We start from the raw sequence: 21269 nt of genomic DNA, 5'->3' as shown, positions 1-21269 counted from the left end.
TCAGCTGCTAGAGCTCTGAGTTCCACAAGAGAAAGATGTGGAACTGGAGCTGATGCTGACTGCCGGCTCTTATAGAAGACCGATTGGGAATGCGCCGCGGTCGTGCCACGTAGGCATGAGAACAGACTACAACATAAAGTATCGCGGTGACAATACTATGTCGCCCAGGACCCAGTAATTTATCTTGTCATGATACCAATCGGATACTGATACTGTATTGTAGTATTGCACTTCCAGACATACAAACAATAGAGATTGTATACTTGATACTTCCCTGGGCCCATTCCGGTATCAGCCTGAGCCCCGACCCGAAAAACGCGGGTAATGGCCTGCCCGCACCCCGAACCGATATCCAGTAGGCTCCCCCGCGCCCAAACCCTACCCGAACCGATCAAAACCCGGCTTCCAGAAGGCCCCCCGACCCCTAACCCAAATGCCTAGAACCCGCGGGAAGCCGGGGGTCCCCGCGGATAAGATCGGGGGTTTGAGGACTAGCCCCCCCCGCCCCCGAACCCTACGGGGCCCCCGATGTACTGGGGTCCCAAAAAAGGTGACCGAACCCGCACCCCGAGGGTTCGGGTCTCGGGGAACCCTCGGGGTGTCGGTCTCGGGGCTCAGGCTGATTCCGGTATTGTACTCGGGGGGCAATACGATACTCAGTAAAGTACCACCATCCACAATACTGCCAGGAGGGTCGGGCAGTAACATATCAGTGGCTGCAATACTGATACCAACAATACAATACTGAAAAAAAAGTTACGATAACGTTACTTTACCGGTACTGGTAAAGTAATTATGGCAGTGTTGCCTCTATCAGTACTCTGGAAGAAAAAGTGATATTTTATAAGTATATACTGCTGTATTTTTTATTTTTTTTTATTTGAAAAGCACAAAATTGGCCCCGTTATGAGTTTTACCCAAAGCTGGGTCTGCTGGCCAGAGAAATCAAAGCCTTGTGCAAACCATCTGGCTGGCCTGCAAAATTGGCCCGCTGCTGGTCATTTCACATGATGTACAGGCATTTTGCATGTATTTGAATATGCCTGTGTGTCACACAATGAAAGGGCTTACCGAGTACCTTCTCAATGGCTATCTACTATATCTGTTTGTGTTGAAATCATTATCTGATTGAATTTTTCTTCTGGGTGGGCTTTTTTTTGACTCAAATGACAATTTAAAGAGACCCAGAAGCCCGTTGAGTCCATCCAATGAACAAAGCAGTAAACAAAAAAGTCTTAACCTCAAGGAGCCAAATCAGTCATCAAGACCTTGGCTACCTTGACTTTTTCAATTTGTTGGAATTAATTTATTACAAACTTCACAAACTGATGATCCACCTTCATTGCTAGAGTGTTCTTTACCCAATGTTTGGATTAAAGAAATTGATAGACTAGGAAGAGAGTTCTATGTAAAGGAAATCACTCATCAAACAAGCTTTGAGTTTTCTTAAATTGAAGATGATAAACTAAATGTATAAAGAAAATACAATTGATTTCAAAAACCTCAAAATCACCTCTTTTTCTTCCTGACATTGATAGGGAAGAAATTACTCAATATGATCAAAACAGTCAGACTGGATCTCCTTCTCTTGACCTTTCATCTACTTCTGACAGTCAAGATATACCTCAAAGAAATTGGCTAGATCTTGAATCACTTGGACATCTTCAAACTTGGTCATCATTCAGTAGGACAATGAAGGTGATCAACTATGTAAAACCCTGGTGACCGTTCATTTCATTCTAGGAGATCACAATACACAGGACATTGGTTTGAGGAAATTGAAAATTGCAATGTGACTGCGTTGACAGATCTGTAATTGGATATGTCTACGGTGTTGGTTGTACTGGCCAGCGCCCCACAGCCTGCTCTGGTTAGTCGCTTTGCACAGGGCTGCTATTGCTCACATCCAGCCTCACGAAACCATCCACTGTCAAACACTTCCACCACGGATCTTGATTCATTTCTCATAATTTCTCTTCCTTATCTATCCAATGGGCTACATCAAATACTCCCCTGACATCAAGATCACCGCAGTACACCTCAAGATAGAAAATCCTCTGCTTCATGGAATCTGAGAGTCCTCTGTACGGTGAGGCATGGGTTTGGTACAGCACCACAATGATGTCTGATATGACCAACTGCCTGACAGGTCAGACGTTCACACAGCCTTCAACTAGAATCCATTTCAGACCTTTCCAGCTATGACTCTCTCATCATTCGATGAGATGGACACAACTGTATATCACCACCAACCCAGTTTTAGCCAATCCTCAGTTCTACAAAGGCCAAGGCGCTTCAAACATACTCTCAGCAGGCCAATGAGGATTCATTACAGAAATGCTCAAAGATGACCCAACATTGTATCTGGACAAGATTGCTGAGCGTCTTGAGGCTCGGACAGGAGCCCTGATTTCAATCTCTGCACTTGTGATTGAAATCTGAGACTGTCTGGTCCTCACTCGGAAGGTTGCAAGAACAGTACATCCTAACCATTCACCGATCTGCCATGGTGAATACCTTTATGAAGTTGGTGGAATTAGACCAGAATGTCTGGTATTCCTTGGTAAGTCTGTCTGTTTCTTTATCCTAGTCTCAATCCATCCAGCTTACAATCTCATCATTGTAGGTAGATGAGAGTGCTATAGCCAAGTGCTGGCTGTATCGTTGGTATGCCCAATCTATTTGAGATCAACAGACTGAGCGACTCCAAAGACGTTACCAACTCCACTCAATTCACTGTACTGCCAGCAATCTCGCTGGAAGGGAGTATTGCTCTTCAGGTCAAAGAGGGGTCTTTTAAGAGAGTGGACTTTGAATCCTATCTTGAGAATAATCTGGTAAGAAGACTCAAAACTATCATTCTCACACCTCAATCTCACTTCTTAACTAATATGTTGTTTTTCACATTCATTCATAACTTAGCAACCAATGATGAAACCGTGGCCCAAGGTCAATAGCTGTCTTGTACTCGATAACACTCTGATCCACCATGGTGGTGAGATCAAGGATCTGTGTGAACAATTTGGTGTGCAATTACTTTTCCTTGCCCCATACAGCCCCCACCAAGAAGGCTTTCTCAGTCATAAAGAGTTGCTTACGTTGGACACAAGCACTAATTAGTGATCTTACTTCTGAAGAAGAAGCTGAGATTATTTATACTACAGCTGAAGATGTATTAACACCATGTTTGATACATAGCCTTTATGAGGGCTTGGTTTATCTGTAATCAAACAGTAACACAAGCAACCAGACAACAAATTGAATACAAATCACAATTTTCCATCATGAATCTAACTTCAATAACAACTATATACATATCTCAATCTATTTCATCTTTGAATTTTTCCTTTGAAGATATTGTGTGAAGTGATTTTTACTAGTTCTATTCAACTGGGAAGACTTTCAAAAGAGTTGATAAAAATTGATTGTAGATTCTGATGTCTTTCTTTGGCCTTTGGTCATGTACAAAGTTGAGTGGTATATTAAATTGTTAATTGAATCTGACAACTTCAATTATTCTTAATTTCTTGTTTTTGTAATGGTGATTATCTTTACAAGCAAAATTCAATGAATGATATATATACATTTTGTAAGTTGGTCTACAAAAGAAGAAACTTCCACGTTTTGTTTCCTAAGATTTTTTTCATCAATTACAACTGAGGACAAAGAAAATGAGAATAGAAAAAATTGACTTATAATCTAAAGAAAGAGCTTTGATTATGATTCATCTTCTTCATCCAGTTTAATTGTATACCTCTTTATACACTTTCTTTTGTAGCTTTTTCCAACTATAAAAAAATTAACCAATTTTAGTTAAAAAACAATCCAAAACAAACTAGCTGCATTAGACAATTTAACATAATTACTACCTTCAGCATTATAAGTTCTAGAATCCTAAAAAATCAAAATCAAATCAACCAAAAAATCATCAAGTTTGGAATAAGTAACAGATTCCAATTTTATTCAGTGGATTCTAAATCTTTAGATTGGTTTCAAAATCACTTTATAATAATATGTCAGCCATGAGGAGTATTCTCAATACTCCCATTGTCAGAACAACAGATCTAGTGTACAAGAATACACTGGTCAATGGAAACATAGCTCAAAGGAGCTAAGACCCCATTGTCAAGGTGTGACAGTGATCCAACAGAGGGAGTACCTGTTACTGGTTTCAGCGTACCAGATAAGAAACCTGATGACAGCATCCAGGAAAAACCTGACAGTCTAGCTTGGAACAAATGACTCACTCAAATATATAAACAAGGATTCCATGCATCCAAAAAGAAGAAAACAATCTTAATATCATACCATACCACTATTACCCCAGCTGATCCTTGAATTAATATTTTATAACAAAATCCATCTTCCTTTATCTTTCATTTGAAAGAAGACTTATTTAGAATTCTTATCATTTACTTAGATTCCTTTATCACATCTTCTTTCATATCATGGATACCCTTTTTCCTTTGAGTCACTATCTCTTTATCAATCAATGGTTTCCTTACTATTGAATTGATATTGTAAATAGTATATTGTTTTGATTTTGATGATACATTCATCAAACTAACGCTAAAGCGTCACCTAACAAATAACTACGAATCCCTTTGTATTCACCTTGGAAGGCTATTAAGTAGCTGTACTCCAATAAGCTTCTGGCAGCAGAACACATTCTGCACCTAAGACAACTATAAATAACAACCTTTTTTACTTACTTACAAAGAATTGAAAAACAATCTCCCTCAAGTTTCAATAATTATTGTCTAAACCTTGATATAATTACATTTTGTAAGTTGTTGGAATAAATTGATTCTGTCAAGAACTTGTCGTCAAGTATATTCATAAAGTGTTTTCACTAAAAGTCAATTCAACTTAATTCATCTCAATGGCTATTGTGTGAAGAAGAGCAAATAGTGAAAAGTTTATTGGTCATCAATGTAAACTGATTCAGTGGTCGGAGTAAGTTGAAGGAGTAGTAAAGGGTGTATGTGGATGTATTTTGTTTTGAGTGATCTGTTTTGTTATACATGTTAATCATTTATATATGTGTTCTTCTTTCCACCTTCAGAATCTTGTTCCCTCATCGAAGAAAAAGATTCTAAAGGTAAGGTCTTATTTCTGTTGTCTTTTTCTTTTGAACTTTGTTATTAAATCAATAACTCTCTTTGTCTTTTATTTCAATGTTACATCATTAGTGTTATATCTTACTCTTTGTTCAGGTCTGTTGAGTTTTTGTACTCCATTGTCTAAGTCTTCAGCTTGTGTCTTGTCAACACAATAGCTGAATTGTTTTGTTGTACCTTTGTCAAAGGTTCCTGTCACAGTTTCAAATTCTTACATAAGTACCATTCAGCTCTGAACTACCAGTCATCTGCCACAACTTAGAGTCTCAGGCTGAAATGATCTATTACTTCTTCTGCATTCACTGGTTTTGAAAATGGGCATGCAGGATGAGGGTTTTTCAAATTGGTTAAAATGTGCTGTGTTGGATTATAAGATGGTGATTGATTTGGTGTTCTTTTTCTGAAAGAAAAACAAATCAAGTTTTTAGTGTTTGTCAAAATGTGAACTTGAGATTGAAATGACCTGGTACTTGAACACTTGGATCAATTGGTTCGAGACCCAGTGTTTCATCAGTTAATTGAATTGGTCAAAAGGTCAAAAGGAAGTCATTTTGTACTCCATTGTTTTTGTTTTGTAATGAAAGCAACACAAGGTTCCAATCAAAAGGGTTTTATGATAGCAACGAGTTGATTGAATTTAAGGACTTGAATTGTCTTAAAATGAAAGTCCAAGAAGGTTTGAAGTACACCACCAGGTCACTATTCCAGTTCTTGAACCGGATTTTGCCCCGGTTGATTAACGGTTTTCCCTTGACTGGTGAAGAACCTGTTTGGAACGAGTCCCTCCCAACCGTGCTGCAACGGGGGTTTTTCCCCGGTTTTTCAGCCGGGTTCACTCAGAGAAAAACCCGATGTTGAGCGGAAAATACCCAGTCCTTGAGTTAGGTTGATTCTGTGCGGTCAGGTGGCTCAGTTTTTTATTGTATGGATCCTGCGAGGAGCAAAGGTTTAGACTAGAGCACATATATTGGTTAAATTGCAATTAGTAAACTTAGTTGAAGATACATGGATAGACAATACAGAACTGGATAATTGTTTAAGTAAATCAGTGAAGAGAAGAAGCAGGTGGTTTCAAATTGGATGGTCAATTGAGAAGCTATGTAGACAATTTGATTGGTTGCTAATGCAAGCTATATGTCTATATGTGATAAAGTCCCGTTTGGAGTCTTGATAAGATTTAGATATAGGATGAATAGAGATGTATATACATAGCACGAGTTGAATCTGATACACCAGTCGCGTGATCGGTCTGATAAGAAAGCGAACTGAAGATGACCAGGGCTACGTTTACTTTGACTAGTATGTGGTCATTACATAATTCAGCTGATCTGAATCAAAAGGTAAGTGTTGATGAGAGTTGCATTGAGAAGGAGTAGGCAAAGGATTTGTTGAATGATAACTTGAAGGTGGTCGATTAGATTGAAGTGAAGGATCAAATGATGAAGAAATCAAAGCATTAGCAAAATGATTATAAGGAGATGGATAAGTTTGACCGAGTGGATCGATAATCTGTTATGCAGAAGTGAGAATCAAAATGATGAGATTAGTGAGATATGAAGTTGAAAAGGGTTAGTGGAATTAGACATGGTGATGATGATGATGAATGGTACTGAGAAATTGGTGAACTTCAAGTTGTTTATGAGTTGACTGATTGAAACTGCTTTTTGAGAATTGAAAAGGTTGAGAAAGCCAAGTTGGTTGTGTAATTTTCTTCACTTGATTCGTTTTTGATGATGATGGTAATTAGTAACAGATGTCTTGATTTGGTTTTTAGCTTTTTTCTCAAGGTGAGAAAGTCAAAGACCTTTCATTGAATCGGGGTAAGCCCCGTGGCTTGCGTGCTCAGCGACAAAAATGGTTGAAACCCCGTTTTGAATCCGTTGAAGCTTGACCCATTGCGGAACCGTTGGTATCCATCACGGTTTTGAAAACGCTGCACCAAATGTGGTTGATGAACGGTTGATCCAATGGTTGATCAACCGTTCCTGATCAAACCATTGCAAAACTGGTTTTGGACGGTTGCAGAATGGAGTATTCACCGGATTGTACTTGGTTTATTTTTTCACCTCTGGAACCCGGTTGGTCAACTAAAAGTGACCTGGTGGTTTAGATTCCTTGGTGATGGATTTTGTGGTCTTTGATTATATTGTTCTATCACAATCTTGAAACATTATGGAAGCATGACTTATCAAGCTTTAAGTACAAATTACAGCATTTTTATTTATTTCAAATGAAAATTTTGGGAGTAGTCAAAATAAGAGTACATAGACTAGGTAAGCTATGTGAACAAGGTGACCAAATCAAAAGAATACATGAGCTGGTGACCTTCAATGAGCTTCCTGAGAACAGGGTGTGAAAAAGTAGGAGGGTTGCATCAATTATATTGTACAATCAAAGATTGATGGGTTAAAAGCCTCCTTTCCAAATGGATTCTCTGACTCTCTGACCAAATTGTTGAGCACCTGAAACAAGTTTTCTTGAAATGGTGGGCGGGAAGCCTTCTTTGGCAAGTTCTCTATACCAAATGAAGTCTCTTCATTTGATTGAAGATCAAAGTGACAATGTGCCAGCCCACCCGTTGATCCTGAATTTGGAGGAACAAGGAATGCAATAATGTCAGATATTTGGTTTGATGTTTGGATATAAGGTGAAGCTGGTAGCTTACTCACTATAATATTGGCCCAAATCTGTGCCTTTTGCGTTGTAACACAAGAATAGTTGAGGTGATTGTCTGGATTTTAGCAGAAAGAATGATCACCCTCTCAATGTTTGCAATTATAGCATCAACAAGCTCAGAGCGCTTGTTTGCTGATCCTCATACTGGGAAGTTCAATGGCATCTCTAGATTGGGATGCTGCCTTGTCAATCTGTTCTTTTCTAAATTGTCTGATGAACCGTTCTTGAGCTTGGATGCCATCTTGGCCTTGTTGGACAAGTGAGGGGTCAGGGATCTTCAATAGAAGATTGACGTAATGAGATGGTCCAAGGTCTTGAATGATCTGAACAAAAGTATCCCATTTGTCCTCATCAATATTGTAAATGGGACCAGCTTGTTTGGCAGTTTTTTCAGTTGCCATCCACAAAAGCTCTTTTGGAGGATTGGGATTGGTAAGGTAGAGTGAGAGACCACTGACATATCAATCAACCTCCATCATTCCAAGAGTTTTGAACTCTTCAGGAGAGGTTTTGAAAGGGTCAATTACAAAAGAATGAAGATGCTTGACACCTTTCAGTGTGCTGCAGACCTTCTTATGAAGTGGTTCAATTGGTTTGATTGGACCACACTTTGATGTTTTTTTCCTTTTGTTCCTTCTCCAACCAAACCTTATACCCAACCCAAATACGCACATCTCTCTTTTCTGAATCTTCATCTCCATTAGATTTTATTGGTGAATCTTCTTCACTTCCATCGTGTTCAGCCATTGGTATGTTGGTTTGCTTGACTCAGAGATTTTCATGAGGCTCAGGCTCATCTGGCAAAGAAGATGAAGCGAACACCGGGCTGATGGGCCATCCAACATTCAGTGGACTCTGAACCTAGAAGTGGAAGTTCAGTTCAAGGTTAACTACTAGACAAATAAACAAAGACACATACCTTGACCTCTAGAGCTGTTCCACTTGTTTCAGATAGTTTTCATTTCTGGCCCTTGCCCAATCCACTTGGTGGAGGTGCTTTACGTTTCACATTTTTTTCTTTTTTCACAGGTTTTTCTTTCTTTTTCTTTTTTGAAACATGAAGATTCAGGTTGGTCTTTGAGATCATGAAAGATCTTATTGCTGTGTTTGACATCTGGTAGAGTTGGCTTTGATTCAATTTTCAGTAAAGTTGGCTTTGATTCAACAGGTTCTTGATGTGCTGGTGTTGCTCAAGGTCTAAGTTGAGGTGCTTTAAATTCTTTTGACACTAGAGGAACTTAAATCCTGGATGCACTATTGTTGATTGGCTGCTTACCATCCATGCCAGAATTGCTCAAACATGACAGTCAAAAAAGTCAAAACACTCACCTCATAGAACCACCAATCGCTGGTTTGGCTTCAAGAGAGGGTTTGGCTTCAAGAGCGGGTTTTCCATACTCAGCACTAGTGAAACTTCAAACAAAATGATCATCAGTGAGTCTTTGAATATTTCTGAAGCTGCTGGAGAACTTCTGAACTCCATTAACCCTCATGTGTGCATTGAATCAGACTTCTTCAAACACTATGTACATAACATGTTCTTATAATGCCAAATGATAGGATCCATCTTTACATCTTTAATTGCTTCATATCTGAACCACAATGATCAGCATAAGATTTGAAATCAATCTTGATATGATTTGAAATCAATGTCAATACAATTTGAAGTTGATTTCTCTTGGACCGATTGGACAAAACCAAAATGAACTCTCACTTTTGATAACCTCTTTTTCTTTATATCATTATCTTTTGAAGTCTACTTTTCAAATATGTAAGACCAAATGCATAAATCTTTGCAAGGGAAAAAAGATCAAAAGGAAATTGACAAAATAAAACCAAAAATATGGTTGTTTGTTATGTTGTAGTTTTTTCCTGTTTGTGGCTTATGATTGAATCCTTTTGGTTTTGATTGGAAATAAAAGGGAAGGGGTCTTGCACGTGTGTTACAATCCTATCCAAGTGACGCTTGTACTTACACATATGTGACATGTATGTTGAGCATAGCCAAGGCGCTTGTGATCAGTAGACATTAGTCCTCACTTAGCAATCTAACTAGATTACCAGAAGACCTTCTCTCTCTTGCATCTTGACCAATCACGCTAAGTGCTATCAATGTGATTGCAAATGAAGATGAAAAGGCGTGAGGTAAGGGAGGTCTTCTGGAAATCTGGTGCCCAAATGAGCATCACCACTTGATGGGGCTCTCAAAGTTATGAAGAAAGTTCCAGAAGTGTCACTCAAGAAAACTCTAGAGCCACTTCTGGATGTCACTTCTTGACACTTCTGGAGCCCACTTATCAAATCTTAAATACCCTGATTGTGTTCTTGGTTTTGTGGCTATATAAACATCACCTCATGAAAAAGAAAAGGCTGTTAGGAAGAGTCCATTATGTGTGCTAGTGCTTGAAGCTCTCCAATATGTCTTTGGGAACTTGCACTTTTGGGTGGTCCAAGATTGGAGTTTTCCACCAGTTTCTGAGAAATACAGACCCCAAACCCACTCCCTGCTCAGGAAGGGGCAAAGTCAAGTCACAAGTCACTGAGCAGCAGAACTTCCAGTCCACAAATGGAGCTTCTGAAAGTTGGAGCGTTGTAATGGCTTGTGGGCATTATTTTACCTCTTTGCATGAAAGGGACTTGAATGAGCCAAAAAAATATTAAGAGGTAGAGATTCTTTGCTGAATACAGCCTGCTTTTCGCGCAAAAATTTGGGTTTTTGAGGTAAGTCCCTTGCTCAAGCCTCAGGCTGTTGGTGAGGGACTTATTTAAGTTTGGGCAGGTGGGCAGGCAATGAAAAAATCTAACCTGGGGTCCAACTTGGTGTATAGCAAGAGTGTGAGATTTTTAAATGAACTGGAGGAACTAAGGTCTGTATCCTAAAATAACTAGAATTGATAGTTGGAAATATTGTAAAAATTATTGAGAGGAAAGAAAGAATTTTTCGTAATTTTTGAAACAACAATTTCTTTACTGAAAACAACGGGAGTGTTGGAGTGTTCAATCAACAAGGGAAAGAGAATTAGGAGATACATGAGATTACCAAAAAGAGGAGGAATATTAAAATCATTTTCAAATTAGGAGGATACATTAGCTGTGAATTGGCCCCAATGCACCAAAATCATTAACTCCATATAGTTGCTATCCCTGAATTCACTCGACTCACTTGTGATTTTTCTTTTCAACTTCAGTTTTATTTCTTTGCATGATGTTATATGCTTATTGACAAAATATGTTATATGTGGTTTTGATCAAGTAGAACAGTCCTCTTTAGATCCAAAGATCAGTTATCTAGCAATTGATAATATATATACTAATCAGATTATCATTACTCTGTACCATCTTATAGGTCAGAGGTTTTCAATCAGGTTTTTGTTCAAGATTGCGCTTATTGGAGCTGCAGTGCATACTACTAGATGCCTATTCCGGGACTCCATAGAAATCCATAAGAAGAAATTGAGCGGACACTGAAGAGAGATGATGAACCAGTTCTGAGGGAGCTCCGCAAGTTTAATCCTTACAACAATCCTTTGTGAATGGTCTCCTAGTTTCCTCGTCTGTCAACCTAGCCACCCTTTTTGCCTTTTTGCGCCTATGCCTTCCCCCATTCCATTTAGTCAACACTGTGTGCCAGCTTTCAATTTAGCCAACTTGATAATTTGACACTGACACACATTGATCTCCATTTTTCTCTGCAGAAAGTTATTGCCGTAGCAGGCTAAATCTCACCACAACCTCATTGTAGGCTTGAGCTACATTCATTTTTAGCATCAAATTATGGCCTGGGAGACACAAGGTCCAGGAGGTGTTCTGCCTCACAAGAAACATGGCAACCTGAATGGAATAACCAATATCATCCGCATTGTACATCAATATTGTTATAAGGTCACATCTTCACTACATATACTTGTAGCTCTTCTCTAGCAGAGTCTCTGCCTTATAAGGGGATGGATCACTGAGTTGTCATTAGGGCTCTAGATTGTTTTGAATTGATGGTTTAAGGATTGGATATAGTTTACAAAGGATGACATTTGACCGTGATATAGTGAATGGACAATATGTGGATAACACATAAGTGAAAAGGAAGATAAGATCCCACAAATGAAGTGGAATCTGAAAACAAGATCTGACAGAGTTTTGTTAGCAGTAGCCCAAGAAAGTCTGTGCCACAGTCGTGTAAGCCACATGAGTTTACAACACAGGCATGACATAAAATCCTGAGATAAGTTGCAAAACTGAAACTAGACTGAGAAAATGATCACCTCATACATATGGTGAAATCACTTCATGCAACACTTACAGCCTGCGTAGGGAATCAGTTTGGGTTTATTTGGCAAAGTTCCGTGTACTACTCATGACGGTCGGAGGCCTGGATTGCAGCATGTTTTGGCCTGAGTTGTGGGGTGCAGGAGGGGAAAGGACTGGGAGTACTTGCGGGTGGCCACACTGGGCGCTGAGCTACCCCACTAGAGTGCTCCCCAGTCCGCATTACAGTCTAACCCGCGCTAATGCATAATTTGGGGAGACTCACTTTCCTATGCAATTAGACGGGTTATGCTTTTTGACCTACACCCCCAAAATGCATAAAAATATGCATTTAGATTTTGGGGTGTATTGCATAGAATTATGCATTAGTACGGTTATTGTATTACCCCACCCATATGGGACAAGAGAGGGTGAAGGTGGGAAAACTTCAGTAAGAAAGTGTTTAATTTTGAGGACATTTGTTGTCTATTTAGTACGATATGTACAGAAAGAAACAAAAACAATTGTTTTCAAGAACATGCTTTATCAAGTACAATGTGTTACAAAAAACAGTCAACAAACAATAACTTTTGAGGACTTGTGCTTATTTGGTACGACATGTACAAAAAGAAAGAAATTGAAGTATTTTTGAAGGCTATCGATAATCAAGTGTTAGATATAGTCACACGTTGGAAGAAATCAGTTATTGCCACTTGTTTTTTGTTACCAAAAAACAGCTCGGACTCAAGCATCTCGGCATACTTCTGCAAAGAGTTGTCCAATTTGAGACCAGAAGCTGTACCAGTGCCCTCTATGTGAGCTAATTCCTTGTTTTCAGTAGCAGACATGATGAAAAAAGATGCAAATTGATCTAAGGGAGCCGAAGATCGTGTGAGGTGGGTGATATCACTTTGCTGATCATTCCAAAGCACAACTGCTGTTGCTTTTTGTCAGTATCACCACCACATCACTGGGTTTGACCTATGCAATACCGCTTCCAAGATATAATTTTTTTTGCTTTGACCCTATGCATCATGCAATATGCAATTAAAATCTTGTTTTGGCCCGCACCAGCGTGGTGGAGACCAAAACCTATGCATTTTGGCTGGATATGCATATGCGCGGGTATACAACAGCGCGGGTTAGACTGTATAAAAAAGAGAACAATTTTTAAGAATATAACTGAAAAGCCCCTTGAGAATGTCTTGGAATACGGTCTAAGTTGAAAAGAACAAACAAGTTCACAGTCTTATCTTGGGTCCGATAAGGATAACAACTAAGAAGTCTTCTTTTCATTGATGGGGAAAAGAAGACCCATCAAGAATAATATGTTGTTGTATATATATGTGCAAAGATTGGGGTGAAATCTGCTATAAGCATAATCTAGGAGCAAGATCATGTATGCTTGTGTTGATTGAATCTCAACACCCCTTAGAAACTTAACACTAGTCTGACTTATAAGAGGGTGGTGGGCCAAACTTGTTAAGTTTGGTGGTGGGCGGGAAAAAGAAATTTAGATAACTATATAGATTTTATGAAAACAACTGAAAGATTTTTTTTTATTGAAACTTTCATGACGCTGCTGATGAAAAAGATATACTGAAAGTGTATTTTTGTAGATTATTGATTTTCTTTTTTCTGAAGTTGTTGATAACGAGTTTAGCAAAAAATGAAGATGAAATTTTTCTGACAAACAAATTCTTGATGGAGAAATGAAAATTGCATCAGAATGTTGAATTGACAGACTCTTTGGGGGAGACTGCCATTTGTCATCTTTGTTGCACCTCTTTAGAGGTTTTCGTACATTACCCTATTTGCCTGGATGTCATTCCTCCTTTGACACTCCGCTTGGTTAATACACGTACCAACCTACGACTCAGGTTTTCCACAACAAACTGACCAAAGAAAGAATGACCCTGGACAAACACATTCACACTCTGGCTGAAAACCCCAATCATATCTCCAACTTTTGTGATATCCTTTGACTTGCTTTGGGTACGTATCTTGAACTCGGAGGCTTACGAATCCTATGCTACATTTCTTATGCGCTTGCCAATGTCCGTGTTGTGATGGTGTCTGGCAGCGCTCTCAGACAAATGTTCAATTTTCCGAAAGAAGGTTGCTTCTTATTCAGCCAATACTTCCCCAAGCCTCCCGATAAGTCGGGTTCCAAGTGACTTTCAAAACTTTGCGCAAGCATCCGCGAAGACGGATTGATGGTATCAAAACGCAGGGCTCCTGCCAAAGTCGTCGATGTGGATGAGTTACATATATGGATACATTTTATGGAGGTTGCTAACGGAGTTGTTTTCGATGTGGTAAAGGCGAGCAAGATAAAAGAACATACGGAAGACCGTGATTTTCTACTGAATAAAAACAAAGTTTGAAGTGGCGATCAAAGGAAATGAAGGAAACGAGGGATCTGGATTCGAGGGAAGGCGAAAAAACAATCAGGTTCAAATAGAACATGCTAGCTTGCGCTCAACTTCCACAAAAGGGGATCCCAGTTGGACTTCAAGTTTGGTAAGATAAGAAAAAGACAAATGTATTGAACGCGATTAAATGGTGGTGAAAGATCTTGGTTTTATCGACAAGAACTTTTATTATTACACACATCACAAACGTCCGATCAAAAAAGTCAAGCTTCAGTTTTGCACTTCAAACATTTGTAGATCCGATGCCTTCATGGTCTCGCCATGAGCATTCAAATGAAGAGGTGTTGTACTAGGAACATCTTCCAAGGAGTTGCATGAACACATATTGATAGCTTGTCTCACACAAGGAACCTAAAACACCTTCATAAAAGAGTGTTATCCACTCAGCGTCTGATATGTATCGACTACTCAACCGAAGTTGGGAAAGGTAGACTCACGTTTGGGAAATCGCATTCCTGAAGGCTGATAAGCAACGCGGAATTTGCTCTAGCCTTGGGGGTCGCGGTGATATTTCCACAAGAGGCTCTAGCTTGGATTTCCCAAACCCATCCCCCTCAACTATCACTGGATCGTCGCCATCCACGTCCGAAGAATATCGGCGGCACAGGTGCTCATATTGTAATTTGCGTTTCAGAGATTCCCAATGGACCAGATCGTCCAGTTCGCTTTTGAGAGCGTCATTTCCTGTGGTTGGAAGGATTTGAGGCAAGAGTACAGGCTCCGAGAGACCGCGTCTGAGAAACATCATTGCCGTCCAAGCCCACTGAAAGATCTCTTCGAAAATTGAATCATGAGTATGTATGGATCGTATCCAAGCATAAAGGGTTTGCTGATGGCGATCCAATAATCGAGCGATGATGCGGACTGATTTCTGGGGATCTGTAGAATCAATTATAATCAGTGTTTTGTAGTTAAAGGGGTCTGAGGCAAAAATGACAATGATGGCTAACCCTGGATCCTGTTTCTTAAAGCAGTTAATATAGTTATAAGCTGTTCGATAAACTTTTGAGAATCATCTACCGCTTGTGGTCCATTTCCAATCTTGTAAGTGCGCTTAAGAAACTCAAGGAAAGGCGTCACTAGAATCTCAAATGCTTCGAGTGTGCTGCTTTCGGAGAAGATTTCCTGGACCTGCTTCGTGTCGCGTTCTTGGCTGACAAGACGGAGATACAACTTAAGATCCAGAATCAATCGAACACTGATGTTTTCTGTCATCGACTTCGTGATGCGGTTGCGGTTCTTTCTCAGGAGGGAGGCATATACCTTCGAGGCTCGCACGACCCTCTCCAAGTCATATTTGTCTAAACGGGGCTCTTCCGCGCTGCGCACGATCGTTACCACCAGCTCGAGTCTCTCTGAATCTGTTCCAAATGAATCCGGAGAGATGTTCTTTATTAGTCATAATCAGATAGTCAAAAATGATGTGACTAACCGGCGTATGTTCGGAAAAGTTGTTTCGTTTCGCGGTCGGCATACGCAAACTTGATCAGTTTTTCGCACATCGTCAAACTCTGGATACGTGCCCGGCAAGAATGTATACGCTTCTGTATGGAGAGGGGGTCTTCTTCGTCTTCATTAATAGCGATGTTGATGAGGCGTTGCATCAAACTTTTTCTGCCTTTATTGAGTGTACCCTTTTTAAAGAACAGCAATTCTACTAGAGCCTTGCACATCAAGTTTGTTTTTGGGATTTTGAGAATGTTTTTGAAGAGAAACCACGGAAAAGAAGAATTATAGCTCAAGAGCTTTTCGAAAAATACATCTGACTGCTCACCAATGACTAATAAGTCATGTATGCCTTGAGCAATATTCATCTGAATCCATTCTATTGACTTTCGAAACCTGTTCGGCAATTCATCGATCTTGCGGCATTTCCTGATTTCATCCGAGAGGTTATTTAATCCATCTCCGCTTACAAACTCCTCAACAACTTCTCGCCACCATTCATGTATCAATTTCGCGCGTTCTGCAGCACCTTGAGCTACCAAAATCCTCCGTTCTCTGCGATCTCGATCCACAGCTTCCCTATCCCGTATCTCTAGTAAGTCAATTTCCTTTGGTATGATGCTGTTCAGGAGTAAGAAAGCTGCGGTCTCTCGATGATGCCCAACCATCCTGATCGAAAGCGTGTCACGAAGCCAACCCCTCAATGCTCGTCGATGGGCGTCATGCGAAGCCTTTGATGAATTTTTGGACAATTTCCTCGCGAGACCAGTGCTGAAATTGTTTGGCTTGCCTGCACTGGTAGATTCTCTATTCAACTTTATCCTGTCGGGGAGGTAAGAGGGTTCGGTTTGCATTTGAACCCCATGATCTGATGGAGTTTCAAGGGAAAATTTGGAATGGTGGTTACCCCCTCGAAATAGTGAGCCCAGCGTATTCCTGCGTCGAATTGTACCAGTGGGAGTTACATTGCTCGAAAGCCTTTTCTGGTATCCATCGATTCTAGTATCCTCGCCGGTACGTCTGCCGGAAAACCCATTCTGGTCGTTAGTCCGTGTGGTATTGATAGTGCTCGGTGGCTGAACATTGATCCTCCAGGCCGGACCAGTTGCCTGTTTTTCAACAGCTGAGTAGGTTTCGTTTTTTTCTTCGGTAGAGTGATCTTGCCTCTCAGATACACGGCCCAAGTCAAGTGTCGGACGCAGAAAGAAATCCGTTACTTCAACTGGGTCGATTACGTCATCTTCTGGTCTGATATCACTGCTCGGTATCCTTCTTATTACGGCATTGGGAAACTCCTTGTCTAGGACCGCGAGGTAACGTTTGAAGTGGCTCTCATCGCGCAGGACGTATTCATCCATGCGTGACGGCCGTCGAACTCGGATCAAGAATGACTGCGAAGCGTATAAGAGGAGGAAATGAGATTGTCTTTCAGTTCAAGGTCGCAAAAGGGTATGTACTGAAAGTCTTATGAATACTTTTGCGCCGAAACTGTGGTTGATACTCACGTGTCCCCGGAATGTTTTTCGCAAGCCGACCACATCCACTTCAAAGCCACCCCAAGAGACTTTGTGAATTGGCGTGCCTTTCCAAAAAGGCACAGGATGTCCCCAAGGCCAGTCTATTCCTTGCTTGCAAACAGGTGGTAATTGTTTCTTTACGGGCTTGCTTGGAACCTTCGGCACAACACCATGTCGATATTGTTGTTTCGATGAACTTTGATACAACGTTTCTGGGACTGCCATGGCAGCATAGAAACGATGACGAGGCTGATTTTCAGACATTTCAGATGAGTTGTCCGTGTTGTCTCTTGAGATTGTTGGAGACATCGCGTTTATTGACAAGTGAGAAGACGAAGCGGGGGCAAGGCGCGATGTGGTAGGAATATCCACTGGTTTATTGGCGATATCTTCCGAGCTTTTGGGCGGTGTGTTCATCCAACGTGATATCGAGCGCAAAGTAAACCGTCTTTTCCTCGAAGATGTCCCAACCTCCTTTCGTGACACGTCACTAGCTCCGGGTATCTGACCAGAGACATGTTCTTTCTCGGCGCCATCTAAAAGATTGTCATCACTTCTGCCGGCGTTTTCTGACCTTTTCCGGTAATGAGCAGATGATGTATCATATACGTGAGGCGCCTGGAGCTTCTGAGATGACTCCAAATCAAGATGCAGCGTCGACGAATCGGGATAGAGCATGGTGTCAGGGATAGTGTAGCCTTCTACAGGCGTCGGTCTCTGGTACTTCGCACGAGCGCTCGGAGAGCATATTAAGGAGTCGACGGAGCTCTTTTCGGCTTGCGCATTTAATGGATTATCAGGATATCCCGAAGCGTCCCCTTCCCTAAGACTCATTTCGGAAGGGGAAGCCATGGCGCGATGACGTCCGGACCCAAATCGACTGAGAGAGTTACTCATTTGATGCGAATGCGAGGTTTTTCGGCCCATATTATCAGTTTCTGAGCCTTCTAGTGCTAAAACATACATTTGATGTGCGATAGAATGTGGCTCAGACTCTTCTTTTGATCCATCAGCAGTCTGGTCTGTGGGCGGATGGCGGAAGTTGTCGGATTCATGACGAATAGAGCTACCTACAGTATCTGAAAGATTCATTGCGGGTGCTTCAATTTGATTGAATACATTTGGTAGCCAAGTGGTGAGATCAGAATTCGAAGCGCGCGGACCCAATCGCACCTGGCCATATTCAGGATCCGCCGAAGGGGTTTTATTGGCCACGCGCTCGTAATTATTTGACTCTTCAATGTCTCGATGACTTGACTGATCTAATCTTGAATCTGCACGCGGCGAGATTTTACCAATGTGATAAGAGTTGGAGGGTGTCACGGTTCCGATCTCCGCCCGTTGGCTAGCTGCGTGGCTTCCGGCCGAGATTCTTTGCCACTCTTTGCCGATACCTTTCATCTGTTCTCCATAACGACTCAGAGAGGTGGCACTCGCATCCCGAAACGAAGGGTCCAATCTTGATGATTCCAAAGTATGCTGCAAACTTTCACGCTTAAGATCGACGGGCTCGTCCAAAATCTTTATACCGGTTGAAACAAACCGCTCGATGATACCCATGACATGAACACCGCCCATGATTTCAAGGAAACCGCGGCTTCCCAAGTCGATCGATGTGCTAAGATTGGCTTGTTGGAATCGTCGCAGAATAGGGATTATTCCAGCGGTCCAGTATATTGGAATGGTAGGAGAATTGTCATTATCCTCCTGGTTCGATTCGCTGGCATTGATGTGAGTTGGATCCACTGAAACAATGTCCCGAATTATGGGAAATGTAAGGAGAAAATGCCGAATGAGGTAGCGTAGGATAGGAAAATGATCCGAAGACATGGGCTCTGTGGTGGAGCTGGAATCATGACTGTAAGTACTCCTGTATGTCAAAAGTAAATCAGCAAGAGATCTTGGAAAGCTCATCATTGCAACTTAAAACACGAGGAAATGGGACTGCCAATGGCGACATTTTCATTACTCACCCATCATCGTTTGGTAAAGCATAGTGTCCCATGATATTATTATTATTATTGCCATCACGATCGCCTTCAATATGATCAAGACTCGTTAGTTTCCAGGCACGCGAAAACTCCCATCGGAGCTCTAGGCCTACTAACACCCGTAGAAAATACCACACGTGCTGAGGTGATGGTAATGATGGTGTGTCACTACAAGCACCCGGCCGGACTGGTCAGAAATATGGAAAGGTAAAATAGAACAGGCTGATGAGGGAGATCAGCTTACGTCTTAGAAGGCTGGAACGGTGAAGTTCCCTCCTTCGTTTCATTCATCATTGAGCGTACCGAAAGCGCACGTTCCAGATTAGGAAGTCCACTTCTGCTTTGTTCAGCGTCTTTCCACGAGGGCTTCGGACGGCTTTTGGAGGGAGGCTTGGGGAAAGGAGGAAGAGGTGGTATCTCGTGTAAGAAGAGATAACCCGAGACAGGTTGGTCATCACGTTCGTCAGGACAGCTTGCGGCACTAGACGCACGACTTCGGACGCTTTGAGCACGTGAGCGGGAGTGGGAGGACAGCGATACGCTAGGAGGTCTAGAACCAGCCATCCTAAGACTTTTTCGGGTGCTTGCCACGTTGCTTCTCTGACCATAATATGACGTCTCGCTGGAGTTTGCCTCGTCTTCGTCAGGGAGAGGTAGAGGTGCGGTTTCTGCAGCCGAGTCATTCCGCGAGAGAGTAGGCGCAGACTTCATTCGTGAAAAGCGCGGGCGTGTAGGGTTTGAGGGGAACCGCGCGATGGTTTGTGAAACAGAGGACATGTGTGATGGTCCTCGACCAATTTCGGTCTCGAAAGGATGGATAGTGTGATAGAGAGTATCCTCGAATTGTCGATCGACGTGTGACGCAGTTACGTTCATCATTGTAGCAGTTGGAATCTTCTCGGCGTGGGTTGAGCTACGCGCAACCACTGAGGTACTAGAAGTGCGTTTGATTTTTAAAGGTTCTGTCACCATATCATCATCTTGGCTGGTGAGGCTACCCGACCTGGTAGTGCGTGCTGTGAATTGACGCACGGGGGGCAGAGTGCCTGCGTCTGTAGAAGTACTTGATGGCTTGTTCTTCGAGTTGGGGTGATTGATCAATAATGGTCTTGACGCGGCTAAACGAATGGCATCAGCAATAAACGTGCTGTGGGGGCGATGGTCGAAGTCTGAGTCGAACTCGGAACTCGACTGATCAGAGCGTGGCCTTGCACTCATGGCGTAGAATCTTCAAAGAACGGATTGAGACAAGCGAGTGATGAGGGATGTGCCGCGTAACTTCACGGGTGGTTCACAAAGATTTAAGACGAGCAGCAGTCGCAAATGCTGTAACACAAGACTCTTCTCCCTATCGCCTGTACGTGAGGTAGAATGTATACCAAGATATCTGTTGACCAGAGGCGAGCTGTGACTGGATATCCTGCCATACATAGGCTGCTGCTGCCTGGTGGTTATGCGCATTGAGGGTGACGTTGAAAGTGACGTGCCTCTGCCAACCGGTCGATGTGAGCTCGTTTCGCCTGTAAGGGCTTCGTAAGTGAAATCACAACGTGAAGGAAAAGACCAGAGACCAGACGTGTTCAAAGCGAAGAGTTTCGAGCTTCTGATTCGTCTTTCCCATCCCGACAATCGATGATACGCGCGTTTGGGTCAACTGTGCTGCGCGTCATGAGTCTGCGTCATCGAGGCCTTCGAAACAGCATTGATACCCTCACGGGTACAAACTAGTCATGAAGCTTGGCACATCTGGGGTCAGAGCTCAAAAAGCACACAAACCACATGTGAGCTGGTTGGCTCGGATTGTGCACATTTGAGACGTGAATTTCGTTTGGAACCGTATTT

The 21269-nt window shown here is 41.7% G+C and overlaps 1 protein-coding gene across 1 annotated transcript; it reads right to left on the bottom strand.

Moving 5' to 3' along the window:
• Window positions 1–14811: 14811 nt before the first annotated feature.
• On the bottom strand, window positions 14812–20645 carry MELLADRAFT_94195 (uncharacterized protein; the record flags this gene model as incomplete). Its single annotated transcript, XM_007417035.1, has 8 exons — window positions 14812–14833; window positions 14911–15352; window positions 15424–15834; window positions 15906–16130; window positions 16248–17310; window positions 17425–19306; window positions 19410–19595; window positions 19672–20645. The coding sequence occupies 8 exons, from the start codon at window positions 20643–20645 to the stop codon at window positions 14812–14814; spliced, it is 5205 nt and encodes a 1734-aa protein (XP_007417097.1).
• Window positions 20646–21269: the final 624 nt, after the last annotated feature.

This window comes from Melampsora larici-populina, assembly GCF_000204055.1.
Source record: "Melampsora larici-populina 98AG31 unplaced genomic scaffold MELLAscaffold_67, whole genome shotgun sequence".
NCBI classification, from domain to species: Eukaryota; Fungi; Basidiomycota; class Pucciniomycetes; order Pucciniales; family Melampsoraceae; genus Melampsora; species Melampsora laricis-populina.
This window is presented reverse-complemented; position numbering and strand designations above follow the sequence as displayed.